This window comes from Carassius carassius, chromosome 47 (genome assembly GCF_963082965.1).
Source record: "Carassius carassius chromosome 47, fCarCar2.1, whole genome shotgun sequence".
Classification (NCBI taxonomy): Eukaryota; Metazoa; Chordata; class Actinopteri; order Cypriniformes; family Cyprinidae; genus Carassius; species Carassius carassius.
In genome coordinates this window covers 6,383,572-6,396,959 of record NC_081801.1, presented here as the reverse complement: position 1 = coordinate 6,396,959, position 13,388 = coordinate 6,383,572, and the positions used below count along the sequence as shown (strand labels likewise).

At 36.7% G+C, this 13,388-nt stretch overlaps 2 protein-coding genes across 4 annotated transcripts in view; one reads left to right on the top strand and one right to left on the bottom strand.

Annotated features, from left to right (window-relative positions):
* Window positions 1-6,380, bottom strand: part of LOC132130078 (cytospin-A-like) — a 28,941-nt gene extending 22,561 nt beyond the window's left edge. For both annotated transcript variants that reach the window (XM_059541708.1, XM_059541709.1), the window contains exons 1-3: window positions 6,217-6,380; window positions 311-491; window positions 36-174 (exon numbers count right to left, since the gene is read on the bottom strand). In XM_059541708.1, the coding sequence (XP_059397691.1) occupies window positions 36-174; window positions 311-454 (283 nt within the window). In that variant the 5' untranslated portion in view covers window positions 455-491; window positions 6,217-6,380. The remainder of the gene's footprint in view (window positions 1-35; window positions 175-310; window positions 492-6,216) is intronic.
* A 3,387-nt stretch (window positions 6,381-9,767) lies between these two features.
* LOC132130178 (protein SET) lies at window positions 9,768-13,248 on the top strand. 2 transcript variants are annotated; one of them, XM_059541857.1, is made up of 8 exons: window positions 9,768-10,087; window positions 11,053-11,110; window positions 11,212-11,354; window positions 11,463-11,566; window positions 11,657-11,770; window positions 11,872-12,042; window positions 12,129-12,264; window positions 12,428-13,248. In XM_059541857.1, the coding sequence occupies exons 1-8, from the start codon at window positions 10,015-10,017 to the stop codon at window positions 12,430-12,432; spliced, it is 804 nt and encodes a 267-aa protein (XP_059397840.1). In that variant the 5' UTR covers window positions 9,768-10,014; the 3' UTR covers window positions 12,433-13,248. The 2 variants fall into 2 exon arrangements, with proteins under 2 accessions (XP_059397840.1, XP_059397839.1); XM_059541856.1 differs by having other exon boundaries at window positions 9,770-10,087; window positions 12,129-12,269.
* Window positions 13,249-13,388: the final 140 nt, after the last annotated feature.

Below are 13,388 nucleotides of genomic sequence, written 5' to 3'. Positions count from 1 at the left end.
CACTTCTTTAGAACTAAGGCAATGCTTTGCACTACCTGAACTGGTCTTCGACTTGGTGTCAGTGCTGTTGGTGTTCTGAGAGGAGCTCCCTCTCTTGTTTCTAGCAGAAGTGTTACTGTTGCTAACGGATACAGCTCCACTGCTCACCACTGGGAGATCATCATTACTCTTTGCCTGGTTAGCATGCAAAACATTAAGTTAATGATCTGCTGCAGACAAATCACAATGCAACATTCTTCTAGCACTTGGTTCAACATTTTTATAAGGATTAAAAACAAATGTTTTAGCTTCCTCCATACTGAACAGTTACCTTAGGCAGTGGAGCTGAACTCTGAGTTTTGTTAGTCATCTTGCCACCTGTGCCCATAATGCTGCTTCCCTCTGGTCTGCCTGGGGCTTTAGTGCCTGCTGAGGTTCTGGAGGAGGCGGCCGTGGGCTTGGTCGCCTTTTTCATGCTTGGCTCCAGGTTCTTGATACATTTACAGCATAATCTAAATGAAGGAAAATGACCAATGAGTAATTTGGATACATTTACAGTTTTATGCGCATTCAAAGGGACCAACGAAAAATGCAGAACAAGTTAATACTGAATGCCAATTTCGAATAGGCTACACCACTATTTCAAAAAATGCAAAACAGCATTTAAAAAAAAAAGAAGTTTCTGAACCGAACAGCATGCAGTGCCTAGTAAAACAAACATCACAAAGGCATCTCTACCACATATTGTTTTTCAATCCTGTAGAGCCTTTCATTGAAATATCTCATTACCTTACTCCAGCACAGGTTATTTCACTCGGGGAACACATAGTGTACGAATCAATGTTTTTATTCTTGGAAACAGTTGGAATGTAACATTATGGTCCCCGAGGACTCTATTTATGCAGCTTCACACACACTGTAAACTCAGACAGTCATTGGCCAGTGTTTGAATGCACACCGTGCAAATGCAAGACTGACTGGAAGAGGGTCAGAAGAGGATGGAACTGCCATCCTTATCACATCATCATGGGAGGAGGCCAGGCCCATTGAAGGAACTGACCAACTGCATCTAGCCTTAAAAGGCTTTGAAAGTCCAGAGCAGCAGGGCTAAGCTTGAAGCTAGAAAAAACACAGCAGCTATATGTAGTACAAAGTCGTGTGAACTTCACTCCAATTTTGAGGTCAAATGAGGTAAAATGTAATCAAATATAGTAAAAAAAATGTATATATTATTATTTTATATAAAGAGTCTTAAATTCATTTAAATCGTATGTCTATATATTTTATATGTAAAAAATGTATTGTAAAAATGCTATAGGCTAGCCCATCTGTAAGGGTTATGTAGCTACAAAAATCATAATGTAAGAACAAAAGAAGTCTAGAAGAGAGATCTGTGCAAGTATTAGTGCACTCACATGTTGATGTAACTACAAGAAATAAAGAACCAGACACTTCACTGCAATGCTCATGTAGCTAGTGAACTCTGACCTTTTTTTTGCCCTTATCTTTCTTAGGGCTGCATGATCATGACAAAAATCATAATTGTCGATTATTCCCTTGAAACCGTAATTGTGATTATTAATTACGATTATCACAATTTACATTGAATGATGTTTATACCATTGTTTGATACAACTACAAGCCATATTTTGATATGAAAATAAACAAGCTGAAAACACTAACTGAAAAACCTTTAGTGCTTTTCTATAATATTTAGTCTCAGATTGGTTTCTACTTTAAATTATATATAAATTATGTATTATAATGTAATACTAAAACTAAAATAATGTGAAAACCTCTTAAGATAACATGTAGAAAGAAAGAAAAACGCATCTTAAGCACACAGAATAACATAAGTGGACTTCGAACGATTAATTGCCGTTTTTTGTGGCATCCTTAATTGTAATAGCGTTTAGAAAATCAATTAATTGTGCAGCCCTATGTGGCCTCTCTTTTGGCAAACTGAAACTGCGGCGATGTGGATACTTTGATGGCAAACAGATGAGATAGACACCAGCCTAAACACCCCTATTTTTCCCACAAGCCTTTTAGTTGATATGTTTGAACAGTAGTCAAAACAAAAAGCACCACACCCAACTAAACCACAACTCACCGCCTTACCGAAAGAAGATAGGTACATTAAACCAAACCTGAAGATATGAAAATGTAGCCATCTTTAAACACAATGATTTATGTGCAGCAAATACACTGAAATAAATTAGATTAAGAATTAAAATAAGTCCAGAAAATTATTCTATTTTAGCTTTCATAACATAAATTCCTGTATGAGCGCTTCTTAAAGGAATTATTCACCTAAAAAGAAACATCGGTGTCATTATTTATACAAACTCATGTTGTTCGAAATATGTACTCTTTCTTTCTTCTGTGGAACACTGAATACAACATTTTGAAAATTGTCTAATTGTTGTCTTTTGGCCATAAAATGGAAGTCGAAGGGTACCGAAATGGTTTGGTTACCAGAATTCTTTTAAATTTCTTCTGTTATGTTCCACTTAGAAAAGAAAGTCATATGGATTTGGAATGACATGAGGGTTTAACAAATTATGACAAAGCATTAACAAGCATTAGCAATTAAACTGAACATAATTGTCATTTTCTTCAAGTGCATCTCGCTAACTGTAAAAATCAAATTTATGTGGACAAACCCTGAGGGAAAAGAAAGATATTCTGCAGTAAAATTCTTAAGCAGAGCAGAGTTAACTGCCCAAGTTAACTTCCCACTTTAGAGGTCATTGCAGGCAACTTTCTTTCTATCAAATCCAAAATGTTCTGTCCAAACTTGATTTCAGTGCTCGATATGCAAACAAATCGGAGCGTGCTGAACCGCAGCGCCACAACACTTCAACACAGACATATCCATCAACACGCTCCTAAAAATTATTTAAAAACACACAGCCTCAAACATGAGGGACCACACAAGCAAATATTCATATCAGTTAACAGGACAAACTAAATGACTGCCAGTGGAATCCAAGCTTAGAGTGCAATCTCTGAATCAAGTCTTTAAAATGAAAACAATATTGAATATTTCTGGTTACAACATCCTGACATGTATCACACGCACTCTACGACTCCAAAGTGGAGGAAAAAAAGAGGTTTTATATATATAAAAAATAAATAAATAATAATACAGAAAAAAAAAAAAAAAATAATAATAATAATAATAATAATTATATATATATATATATATATATAGTACAGACCAAAAGTTTGGAAACATTACTATTTTTTATGTTTTTGAAAGAAGTTTCTTCTGCTCATCAAGCCTGCATTTATTTGATCAAAAATACAGAAAAAAAAATTTAATATTGTGATATATATATAGATAAAGAGAGAGCACAGCTTACCAAAATTGGTATCCTGTCTCATGTCTATCAGTGTTTCAAATGCAGAAAGACGACAATAGCTTGTAAACAATATGGTCACGTAACATCGCATTTACTACAGAAAAATATATTCAGTGACCATGAACTAGAAAACTTCACTCTATAGAGGAGCATTTTGCTAAATATCCACCATATGACATTTTCATTATCATTTTTTACTGTTCTTCAATATTTAATTTACGTTTTTGGGACAACCACCATTTAAATCTTTATATTTCAAAAAACAAATTGGAGTAGAAACATAATTATCTAACTTAAAGTAAAAGTTAGTATTTATACCTATAACATTACAAAAAGTGTATTGAGTATATTTAGCATTTTGAGTTTGTATACAAATCCGCAAATTACAACCCAAAAATATTATTGACTTTCTGGTAAATTTTACAGCATTGAGAAAATTTGCCATGTCCTGTACCTGATATATATCCAAAATAATTGATATTGAATCGAATTGAAAGCTTGTGAAGAATAATCAAATTGAATTGTGGAAATCGTCAAACCCAGCCCTAATAACTATAACTTAAATGTTTTCAGTATCACTCTAGACCTATGAGAATAAGGAAGCCCAAACTACAACTATAACATTAAGGACACAGAGGAACAACATCGTTGGAATCACTTTCAGAAAGTTTTTAAGCTGATGAATGATAAAAACATTGGCAGCTGTTGATCCTGTGGACTCAACAACTCAATAGGTGAGAGCTCTATGAACTCAGCTGAGTGTGTCAGATAAGGGAGACACAAAATGTGGAGTGGGTCCCCAGAACCAGAATTGAAAACCACTAAATACACACGGGAGCATTTGAAAGCCGGATAGTCTAGGGATCCACTAAAAGACACAGGTTTTAAACGCTCCCTTGTGTATCTGTGTAAGCGCTCAGTGAAGAGATGATCATTATAGACAATCACAGACATATCTGTTAGCTGCGTCCACACAATGGCCAATCAGAGGTGTATAAGAATCTGCTCAAGCAGGAAATGCTGCTGGTATTGTCCCTTTTTTTTAATTTCAACATTGTCTGTCACCGAAGTCGGTACTTTTGACAACCCTATTCTGAGAGATAAGAACCATGACGCTACTAATAAGAGCATCATTTCATGTAGTGTAGTCTGCACAAGAGGGATACAACTGGGTCAGTGTCTGCAGGACGTCCCACACAGGCAGTCATTTCCACCCAAATCTGTTAAAAAAACAATACTAATTTCTAATGAAGTTCTCATAGGACAAAAACAGCGCAAATATCAGCAAAACATTACAGCATTTTATATTAAATGAGCTATTATAACCGATTCTATGACTTTATAAATGACATTTTGAAATCAAGTAAACATTAAACAGGTTTCACATAGGGCTGCTCCGATCACGATCGGCCGATTGGTAATGCGCATCTCGTCAGTAAAGCCGTTCTCTAATCAGTGGTAAATTCCCTCAGGTACGTGATTTCACATCGAGCAGCTGTTACTACACAGAGCCGTTGTTAACGGAGAAGATGCGCAAATAAACGCTGAAAATGAAGTGGATTTGCGCATCTTCTCAGTTAACAATGTTTCACAATCCCCAGGATATTCAATGAGAAGGAAAAAACAGGGCGGTACCTGATTTTATCCATTGGGAATTGACTGGATTGTGAAAGGAGGCTTTACATATTAGAATGGAGCTAGGAGGTTGGAGGGATGTTTTAATTATAAAGACAAGCGATTTTGCAACCAAAATCTATTTGTGCGGCTGAAATATTGAGAGATGGCATTTTGAAATTTAAACTTGACACGCTGAATCTCAGCACTTAAAATGCATGACTAACCATTCACTGCTGTTCTAAAGTTCTGAATCTGAAAGCAATAAAAGTGACGGATGAACCCGTTACAGACCAGGAAAAATACTACTCAGTAGCTGTTCCCTTAAACTGAAGAACTGAAGAAAATTTCATACACTAATCCAAGCAGTCCAATTCAACAAATCAACAGAGTATTTTTTGGCAGAAATGCTCAATAAAAGAAGCTACGTATGTAACTATTACAATAAAATTTCCAGCTACTATATTTAAAATTATGCCTACTGCAATCAATCTTTAATGACCAGCTAAGAGGGTTTGCCATTACCCACATACTCTAGCCTGAAGCACTCCCCAAAATGCTTTGGATGTCTGTCTGGAGGCGCTGGGTTGACTGGAATGTGCTGCTGCCTGCTAGAATCAGTTCAAACCAACTCATCAGATGCCGTCATGAGAAAAAGCTATAACGTTAGATGCCATAGACTCAGCAGAGCCCATTCCGACCAAAAAAGTAAAGTAAATTCTCTTGCCATTAATGACATTCTGAAGATCGCCAGGCCAGGTCGCCATTGTAAATGAGAAAGTGTTCTCAATGTGCTTACCTGGGTAGATAAAGGTTAAATTAAAAAAAGATGGACAGTGGGTATATTTTAATTTTTAAATAACTAACGTTACTATGGAAAACCAAAGTGCACTGTATTCTTGGAAAGTTTTATATGCATCTTAACGTCGTAATAATTTACATAACACACATAAAAGTTATTATGTCTCATCTATGGCAAACGCAACATTATTTCCATCGAGACATTAACTTTTCAGTTATATAACGTTGGTTGCAGTTTGTTTTGACATCAAACGAAGATTGGCGACACGATAAACGTTTATATTACTAGTATATATGATTTTTAATTTAGGAAAAAAGTTTTAAAAGCTCCCGGTGGGCCTGAATTGTTATTTACTGACAGAACTGACCAGTGACCACAGTCGAACTGGGACTCAATTCAGAAGAAGAAACTACATCGATCGAGGAGAGGATGAAAACTTAAATGACACTTTACCTTTCTCTCCTCGGATAACTTCTTAGGATGTATCCGAATGAACTCTGACTAACGTCATCTTAAAAAGAAAAGAAAAATGAACGCTTTATTGTTGTTGAAAAATCTCTGCTTTCCAACTCTCCGGCAGCGGAGAGATGCTTGTGATTCCCAGTCCTCCTCCTACCAACGCGATGTAAAGCGGGAAACAATACGCGGTCACGCCTTATTTCAGTAAATTGCAATATTTTTCAAAATAAAAGTTTGGACAAAAACGGCAAAATATTTGTATTGAATACTGTACACTGGTATTAATAAATACAAAATTGAAAGGTTGCGGAACGAGAGGAAAGACCTTTGTTTAAAGAAACTTTAAACTTCAAAAAAATAATAGATTTTTTGTCTACTGTAGAAGTGGATTAATAGTTAAAATATATGGGCCACAAAAACAAAGGTTGCAGGACATTCCCAAATTTAGATTACCCAGATCAAATAACTAGTATAGCAGTCTTCAAGAAGTTTGTTAACTCTGTCATTTTAAATGAAAAGCTTGGTTACAGTTAATTAAAAGGCGGATAATATATTTTTAATATAATAAGACTCTTCCCAAATGTGTGGTAGTAATTTAGAAACAACAAACTACATATTCATACAAGCTCTATCAGTCCTGTATCAATGTATAATTTAAAAAAAAATTGAATTAGAAGAAGAAGAAAAACAATCTTTGAATAAAAAGATATGTGAATTAGCTCAAAACCTTTTCTTTCAAAAGCACATGTCTTTTCTTTAAAGTAGCTATTTGTTTGGCATATGTGCCTTCTTTTCAGAGACTAACTATGCATGATGTAAAACATAGTCTACTAGAAATATTGAAAGTAACAATAAAATGTAATCAGTGTAACTCTTAAATTTATATCATTTATTTGAGAATTAGCAAGGCTAAATATTTATAAGCTTTGATGCATGCACAATTTTCCTCAAAACATATCTGCCAAAACACAATATGTGTCAACACAATCAGATGTGTCAAAGTCAAATCTCTATAAATGTATTATAAATACAGTAAGCATTCGGGTAAATGAATGAATAAATTATTTGAGATGTTTTAGCTACATATTTTGTTTTGTATAAAACATGCCTGTGTGACCTTGTTGAATCAGGTGTTCAATGAATGGTACAGAGACAGGACAACAAAATAATTAAAAATAATAATATTTTATAGCAAAATAATACTTTTATTAACCATGAAAATATTAAATTGGTCAAAAGTGACAATATAACCATGAACATGCAAATGTTACTTCATTATTAATGTGTTTATTTTAAAATCTCAGGGGTACTACAAGTATATATATATATATATATATATATATATATATATATATATATATATACAACCCGAATTCCGGAAAAGTTGGGACGTTTTTTAAATTTTAATAAAATGAAAACTAAAGGAATTTTAAATCACATGAGCCAATATTTTATTCACAATAGAACATAGATAACGTAGCAAATGTTTAAACTGAGAAATTGTACACTTTTATGCACTTAATTAGCTCATTTAAAATTTAATGCCTGCTACAGGTCTCAAAAAAGTTGGCACGGGGGCAACAAATGGCTAAAAAAGCAAGCAGTTTTGAAAAGATTCAGCTGGGAGAACATCTAGTGATTAATTAAGTTAATTGATATCAGGTCTGTAACATGATTAGCTATAAAAGCTTTGTCTTAGAGAAGCAGAGTCTCTCAGAAGTAAAGATGGGCAGAGGCTCTCCAATCTGTGAAAGACTGCGTAAAAAAAATTGTGGAAAACTTTAAAAACAATGTTCCTCAACGTCAAATTGCAAAAGCTTTGCAAATCTCATCATCTACAGTGCATAACATCATCAAAAGATTCAGAGAAACTGGAGAAATCTCTGTGCGTAAGGGACAAGGCCGGAGACCTTTATTGGATGCCCGTGGTCTTCGGGCTCTCAGACGACACTGCATCACTCATCGGCATGATTGTGTCAATGACATTACTAAATGGGCCCAGGAATACTTTCAGAAACCACTGTCGGTAAACACAATCCGCCGTGCCATCAGCAGATGCCAACTAAAGCTCTATCATGCAAAAAGTAAGCCATATGTGAACATGGTCCAGAAGCGCCGTCGTGTCCTGTGGGCCAAGGCTCATTTAAAATGGACTATTTCAAAGTGGAATAGTGTTTTATGGTCAGACGAGTCCAAATTTGACATTCTTGTTGGAAATCACGGACGCTGTGTCCTCTGGGCTAAAGAGGAGGTAGACCTTCCAGCATGTTATCAGCGTTCAGTTCAAAAGCCAGCATCTCTGATGGTATGGGGGTGCATAAGTGCATACGGTATGGGCAGCTTGCATGTTTTGGAAGGCTCTGTGAATGCTGAAAGGTATATAAAGGTTTTAGAGCAACATATGCTTCCCTCCAAACAACGTCTATTTCAGGGAAGGCCTTGTTTATTTCAGCAGGACAATGCAAAACCACATACTGCAGCTATAACAACAGCATGGCTTCGTCGTAGAAGAGTCCGGGTGCTAACCTGGCCTGCCTGCAGTCCAGATCTTTCACCTATAGAGAACATTTGGCGCATCATTAAACGAAAAATACGTCAAAGACGACCACGAACTCTTCAGCAGCTGGAAATCTATATAAGGCAAGAATGGGACCAAATTCCAACAGCAAAACTCCAGCAACTCATAGCCTCAATGCCCAGACGTCTTCAAACTGTTTTGAAAAGAAAAGGAGATGCTACACCATGGTAAACATGCCCCGTCCCAACTATTTTGAGACCTGTAGCAGAAATCAAAATTGAAATGAGCTCATTTTGTGCATAAAATTGTAAACTTTCTCAGTTTAAACATTTGCTATGTTATCTATGTTCTATTGTGAATAAAATATTGGCTCATGTGATTTGAAAGTCTTTTAGTTTTCATTTTATTAAAATTTAAAAAACGTCCCAATTTTTCCGGAATTCGGGTTGTATATATATATATATATATATATATATATATATATATATATATATATGTATGTGTGTGTGTGTGTGTGTGTGTTTGTGTGAAGGCGAGAGATGTTCAGATGACAAAACATTTTTGTGCATTTTAATGTGTTTGAAAGACAAAAGCCTTCCAAAGATCTAGTAATACTTGGCTAAATAATACACCAAGTGAAAATTAAAACTAAAAATGAATGTGTTCATCACGTTGTTGTGCAATGTTGAAACTTCTTAAACCTGAAATGTTTTAATCAGTGGTCAAATGCTGTGTAGCCCTCTGACTGGTGACTCCTCTTAGTGTGAATGTCCACAAAACTGGAAGACTTTCTGAATGAATACAAGTGGTAGGCTAGAGGAACATTTAAAAGATGAAAAAGAGAAAATATAATTATATAATAATTAGGAAAAATCAATAAAGTATACTGGTATCTAATTTTTGGATTCTGATTACGTAATTCAGATTACATATAATCAGTTATATCCAGCTCTGATTATGCCGTCCCTGGAGGAGGCGTGGCTCTTTATTCTCCTAAAGCGCGTTCTCGGGACTACCAGAGGGGGCGCGCATGCGAGCACAGCAGTGAGTGTCAGAAAAGAGGAGGTGCATGGCGTGATACGCATCTCTCATTTGAGTGTGCGTGTGTTGTATGTGTGGAGGGGAAGCGCAACACACGTTGTGATATTCGCACTTCTAAACTGAGCTAGAACCAACTTTATTCCCCACTACTTTCGCTTTCATCGAGCGTAGGAGGACCTTCCGGGGTTTTTGTTTTAGGAGTAAGAAGGCAAATCCTCGGCTGTGGAGGAATAATGTCGGCGTCGTCGGGGAAAGTGAGCCGAAAGGAGCAGAACTCGAATCACGACGGAACGGACGAGACCTCGGGTAAAGTAATGGCGGCCTCCTGCGCACCGCCATTTTCAGTAACTTACATTTCTTGCGTTAAAAGCACAAATATCATTTTTAACTAGCCGCTTGGTGTTTTTTTTAACATTTAAACAAAGCCCGAGTTAACCCAACAAAAGTCTTTTTTTTGCGGGGAAATTTCAGTAAAGGGGTGTTGCGCGCACCGGAGGCCATGTTTCCTCGCGCGGCGGCTTCATTGTGCCACGCGCGAAGAACATTGCGCTAGCGCGCCATTTAATTTATAAAAACATTATAGTTCCTGTTTGTTTCCACTTATCTATGTGCTTAGCTCTGTGTTTTAAATCCAATGTGGCTCGAGTGTTATTTGTGCATTGTATTGCGCCCATGTTGTGTGTCAATAGGCTAACTGCTTATTGTGTCTCCCCCGCCATCACGAGCAGTTCCCACATTTGTCATTGAACCATGCTGCCGCTGCATCACAAATCACTGTAAAGGTGTTCAATGACGCCCAATTGGGTCAAAATGACTTTCTAATCCGAACTAACTGTTAATGCATGGCAATAATGTGTAATTCATTGGGAGGAAGGTAAATCTGGCCCAGCGCGTGGCCGCCTCCTCTGTTTAAACCTCGCGGCCTTGCGCAGCTATTGCTGAAACTGCGCCGGATTGAGCTGGTTGTTTGGCGTTAACACCTCGGTTTCACTTTTAACTTAAAAACTGTGTTTTTGAATGGAATATTCGATAATGTTGCTTTATTTTGTTAGTTTGATTTACGAAATAGATCGTGTTTACATTGTGCGAATGCATTGTTTAGTGTAAAGTGGCATATGCAATTATTTGTGAAGTTGTGCTTTTATGTTAGTCCGTATATAAGGATTGCTTGCACATGCAATTTTGTCCTTATTTTTTGCAGGACAATTATGCATTTTAATGGCATAGTGAATTAGTATTTTTGTTAATTGTTTCTGTTTATTGCATTTCAGAAAAAGAGCAACAGGAGGCAATTGAACACATTGATGAAGTACAGAATGAAATCGACAGGTGAGTTTGCCAGTGCTGCTCAGGTGTCACTTTATAAGCTTACGTTCAATGTGGTTTATTTATGCATTTGAATTTTTTTCCGCTTCTGTTGCTTTCCTCAGATTGAATGAGCAGGCGAGTGAGGAAATCTTAAAAGTAGAGCAGAAGTACAATAAGCTACGTCAGCCGTTCTTCCAGAAGAGATCAGAACTTATAGCCAAAATTCCAAACTTCTGGGTCACAACATTCGTCAACCATCCACAAGGTGAGAAGATTCATACAATACTGAGACCATTTGAGGGCGATGTTAAATATTGTTGGTTTCTGATATGGTTCATATATTATATTCTAATGAATTGTTCCTGATTAATAGTCTCAGCCTTGCTCGGTGAGGAGGATGAAGAAGCACTTCATTACCTGACCAGGGTGGAGGTCACAGAGTTTGAGGACATCAAATCAGGTTACAGAATAGATTTTGTAAGTACCCTTTTTCAGCTGGTCGAGTCTGAAAGTAATAAACAGCTGTGACCAACGATGGTTTGACCTGTAATTTTATCTTCTCTGCAGTACTTTGATGAAAATCCATACTTTGAAAACAAAGTCCTCTCAAAAGAGTTCCACTTGAATGAGAGTGGTGACCCATCTTCAAAATCCACTGAAATCAAATGGAAGGCTGGAAAGGTGGGTTAACTATTTTTGTTTTTTTTTGAGGGGGGTGGGGGACGTTTTGGCCTAATGCTGTTCCTTTTTGGGTGTACGTTAACTTTATGTATACGATGCAGGACCTGACGAAGCGTACTGGACAGACACAGACCAAGGCAGGGAAGAAAAGGCAACATGAAGAGCCAGAGAGCTTCTTCACCTGGTTCACCGATCACTCTGATGCAGGGGCTGATGAACTCGGAGAGGTCATTAAAGATGACATCTGGCCCAACCCTCTGCAGTACTACCTGGTATGAAATATTATTATTATTGCAATACTGCAGGTTTGTATTAGCCATAGCAAGTCAGAACTTGTATTAATCTTTTTCTCTCTCAGGTTCCTGATATGGATGATGAAGAGGGTGAAGGCGAGGAGGAAGATGATGAGGAAGAGGAGGGTTTGGAGGACATTGATGAAGAAGGGGATGAGGAAGAGGGAGAGGAAGATGAAGAGGAGGATGATGGAGAAGATGGTGAGGTGAGAATTATTCAGTGCTTTAACTGTAATTTAAGGGGGAAATTCCGCACTTAATGCATGGCAGTTTATATGCAGACATTGATCTAAAATGTATTTATCAATTTATCAAAAGCTTGCTTAAGTTTGACCCCCAAATATTTTCCCTTTCTTTTTTTCAGGATGATGGGGAGGATGACTAAAGGCTGATAAGGACATATTCCAACACTCGTACCTGTTCTTTCCTTTTTGAAGTCATCCTCCAACCATGGGAGCAAAAAGCTTTGTTTTTACTTTTTCTTTTTTTGTGCTCCATCTTCTGTTCTACTGAAGCCTCTCCTGTCCTGACCATGTCTAAACCCTGTTAATTCCCTGGACATACAGTTCCTGCATCGGAAAACTAGTGGCATCTCGTTGCTGAAGCCTCTTGCGTCATCTTTAATTACAACCATCTCCAAAGACAAATGCAAAATATTAACAATCTGCACGTCATCCTCTGTAGACTAAACTTAAATAGCAGTTTATATATTAAGTATATGAAATGATTTTTTTCTGTGAATGGTTGTGAGTTGAAGTAATAAGCCATGGTGCAGTGATCTAATCATAGCGTACATACCTAGCCATTTTTTCTTTTGTATATTTTCTTTACTGCAGAGGTGGGCCCCAAAGAGTTGACACTGTTTTTCTTATGTGATGTATCGGACAAAAGGAAAGCACCAGCTAGCTCCTGTCACCTCTTGTAAATGTTTTGGGGTCAATATCAGGGTATGGCAGTTATTATTGTTGACGGTTCAGTGGGGTCGGGTGGGGCGAGTGGGCATTTGACACATCAACATTTGGGTTTATGTTGATTGAATTTTCATTGTAATGTTTTACAGACACCCATGAGGTTTGAAACATTTTTAATAAAAACAAAACAAAAAAACATCCTCTTGTAATTTTGAGCTTGGCTAATTAAAGGATTATTTAAATGAGATAATAAAGCCTGTAGAATCTTAAAGAACTCTACAACTGGTCTTTTCTCCACCTGTTTTTTTTCTTTTGGAGATGTACAAATGAACGTGTTTAAGAGAATAAGGTGTTTTTATACACTTATTTTAAATGTTTTAGTACACCTTTAAACCATTTTTTTTAATATATATA

What these genes read in the sequence shown, in the direction of transcription:
- LOC132130178 (XM_059541856.1), top strand. Translation starts at nt 10,015, where the DNA reads ATGTCGGCGTCGTCGGGGAAAGTGAGCCGAAAGGAGCAGAACTCGAAT. An exon ending in GTACAGAATGAAATCGACAG is followed by an intron (nt 11,111 to 11,211) that starts GTGAGTTTGCCA and finishes TGCTTTCCTCAG; the next exon opens with ATTGAATGAGCAGGCGAGTG. An exon ending in ATGATGGAGAAGATGGTGAG is followed by an intron (nt 12,270 to 12,427) that starts GTGAGAATTATT and finishes TCTTTTTTTCAG; the next exon opens with GATGATGGGGAGGATGACTA.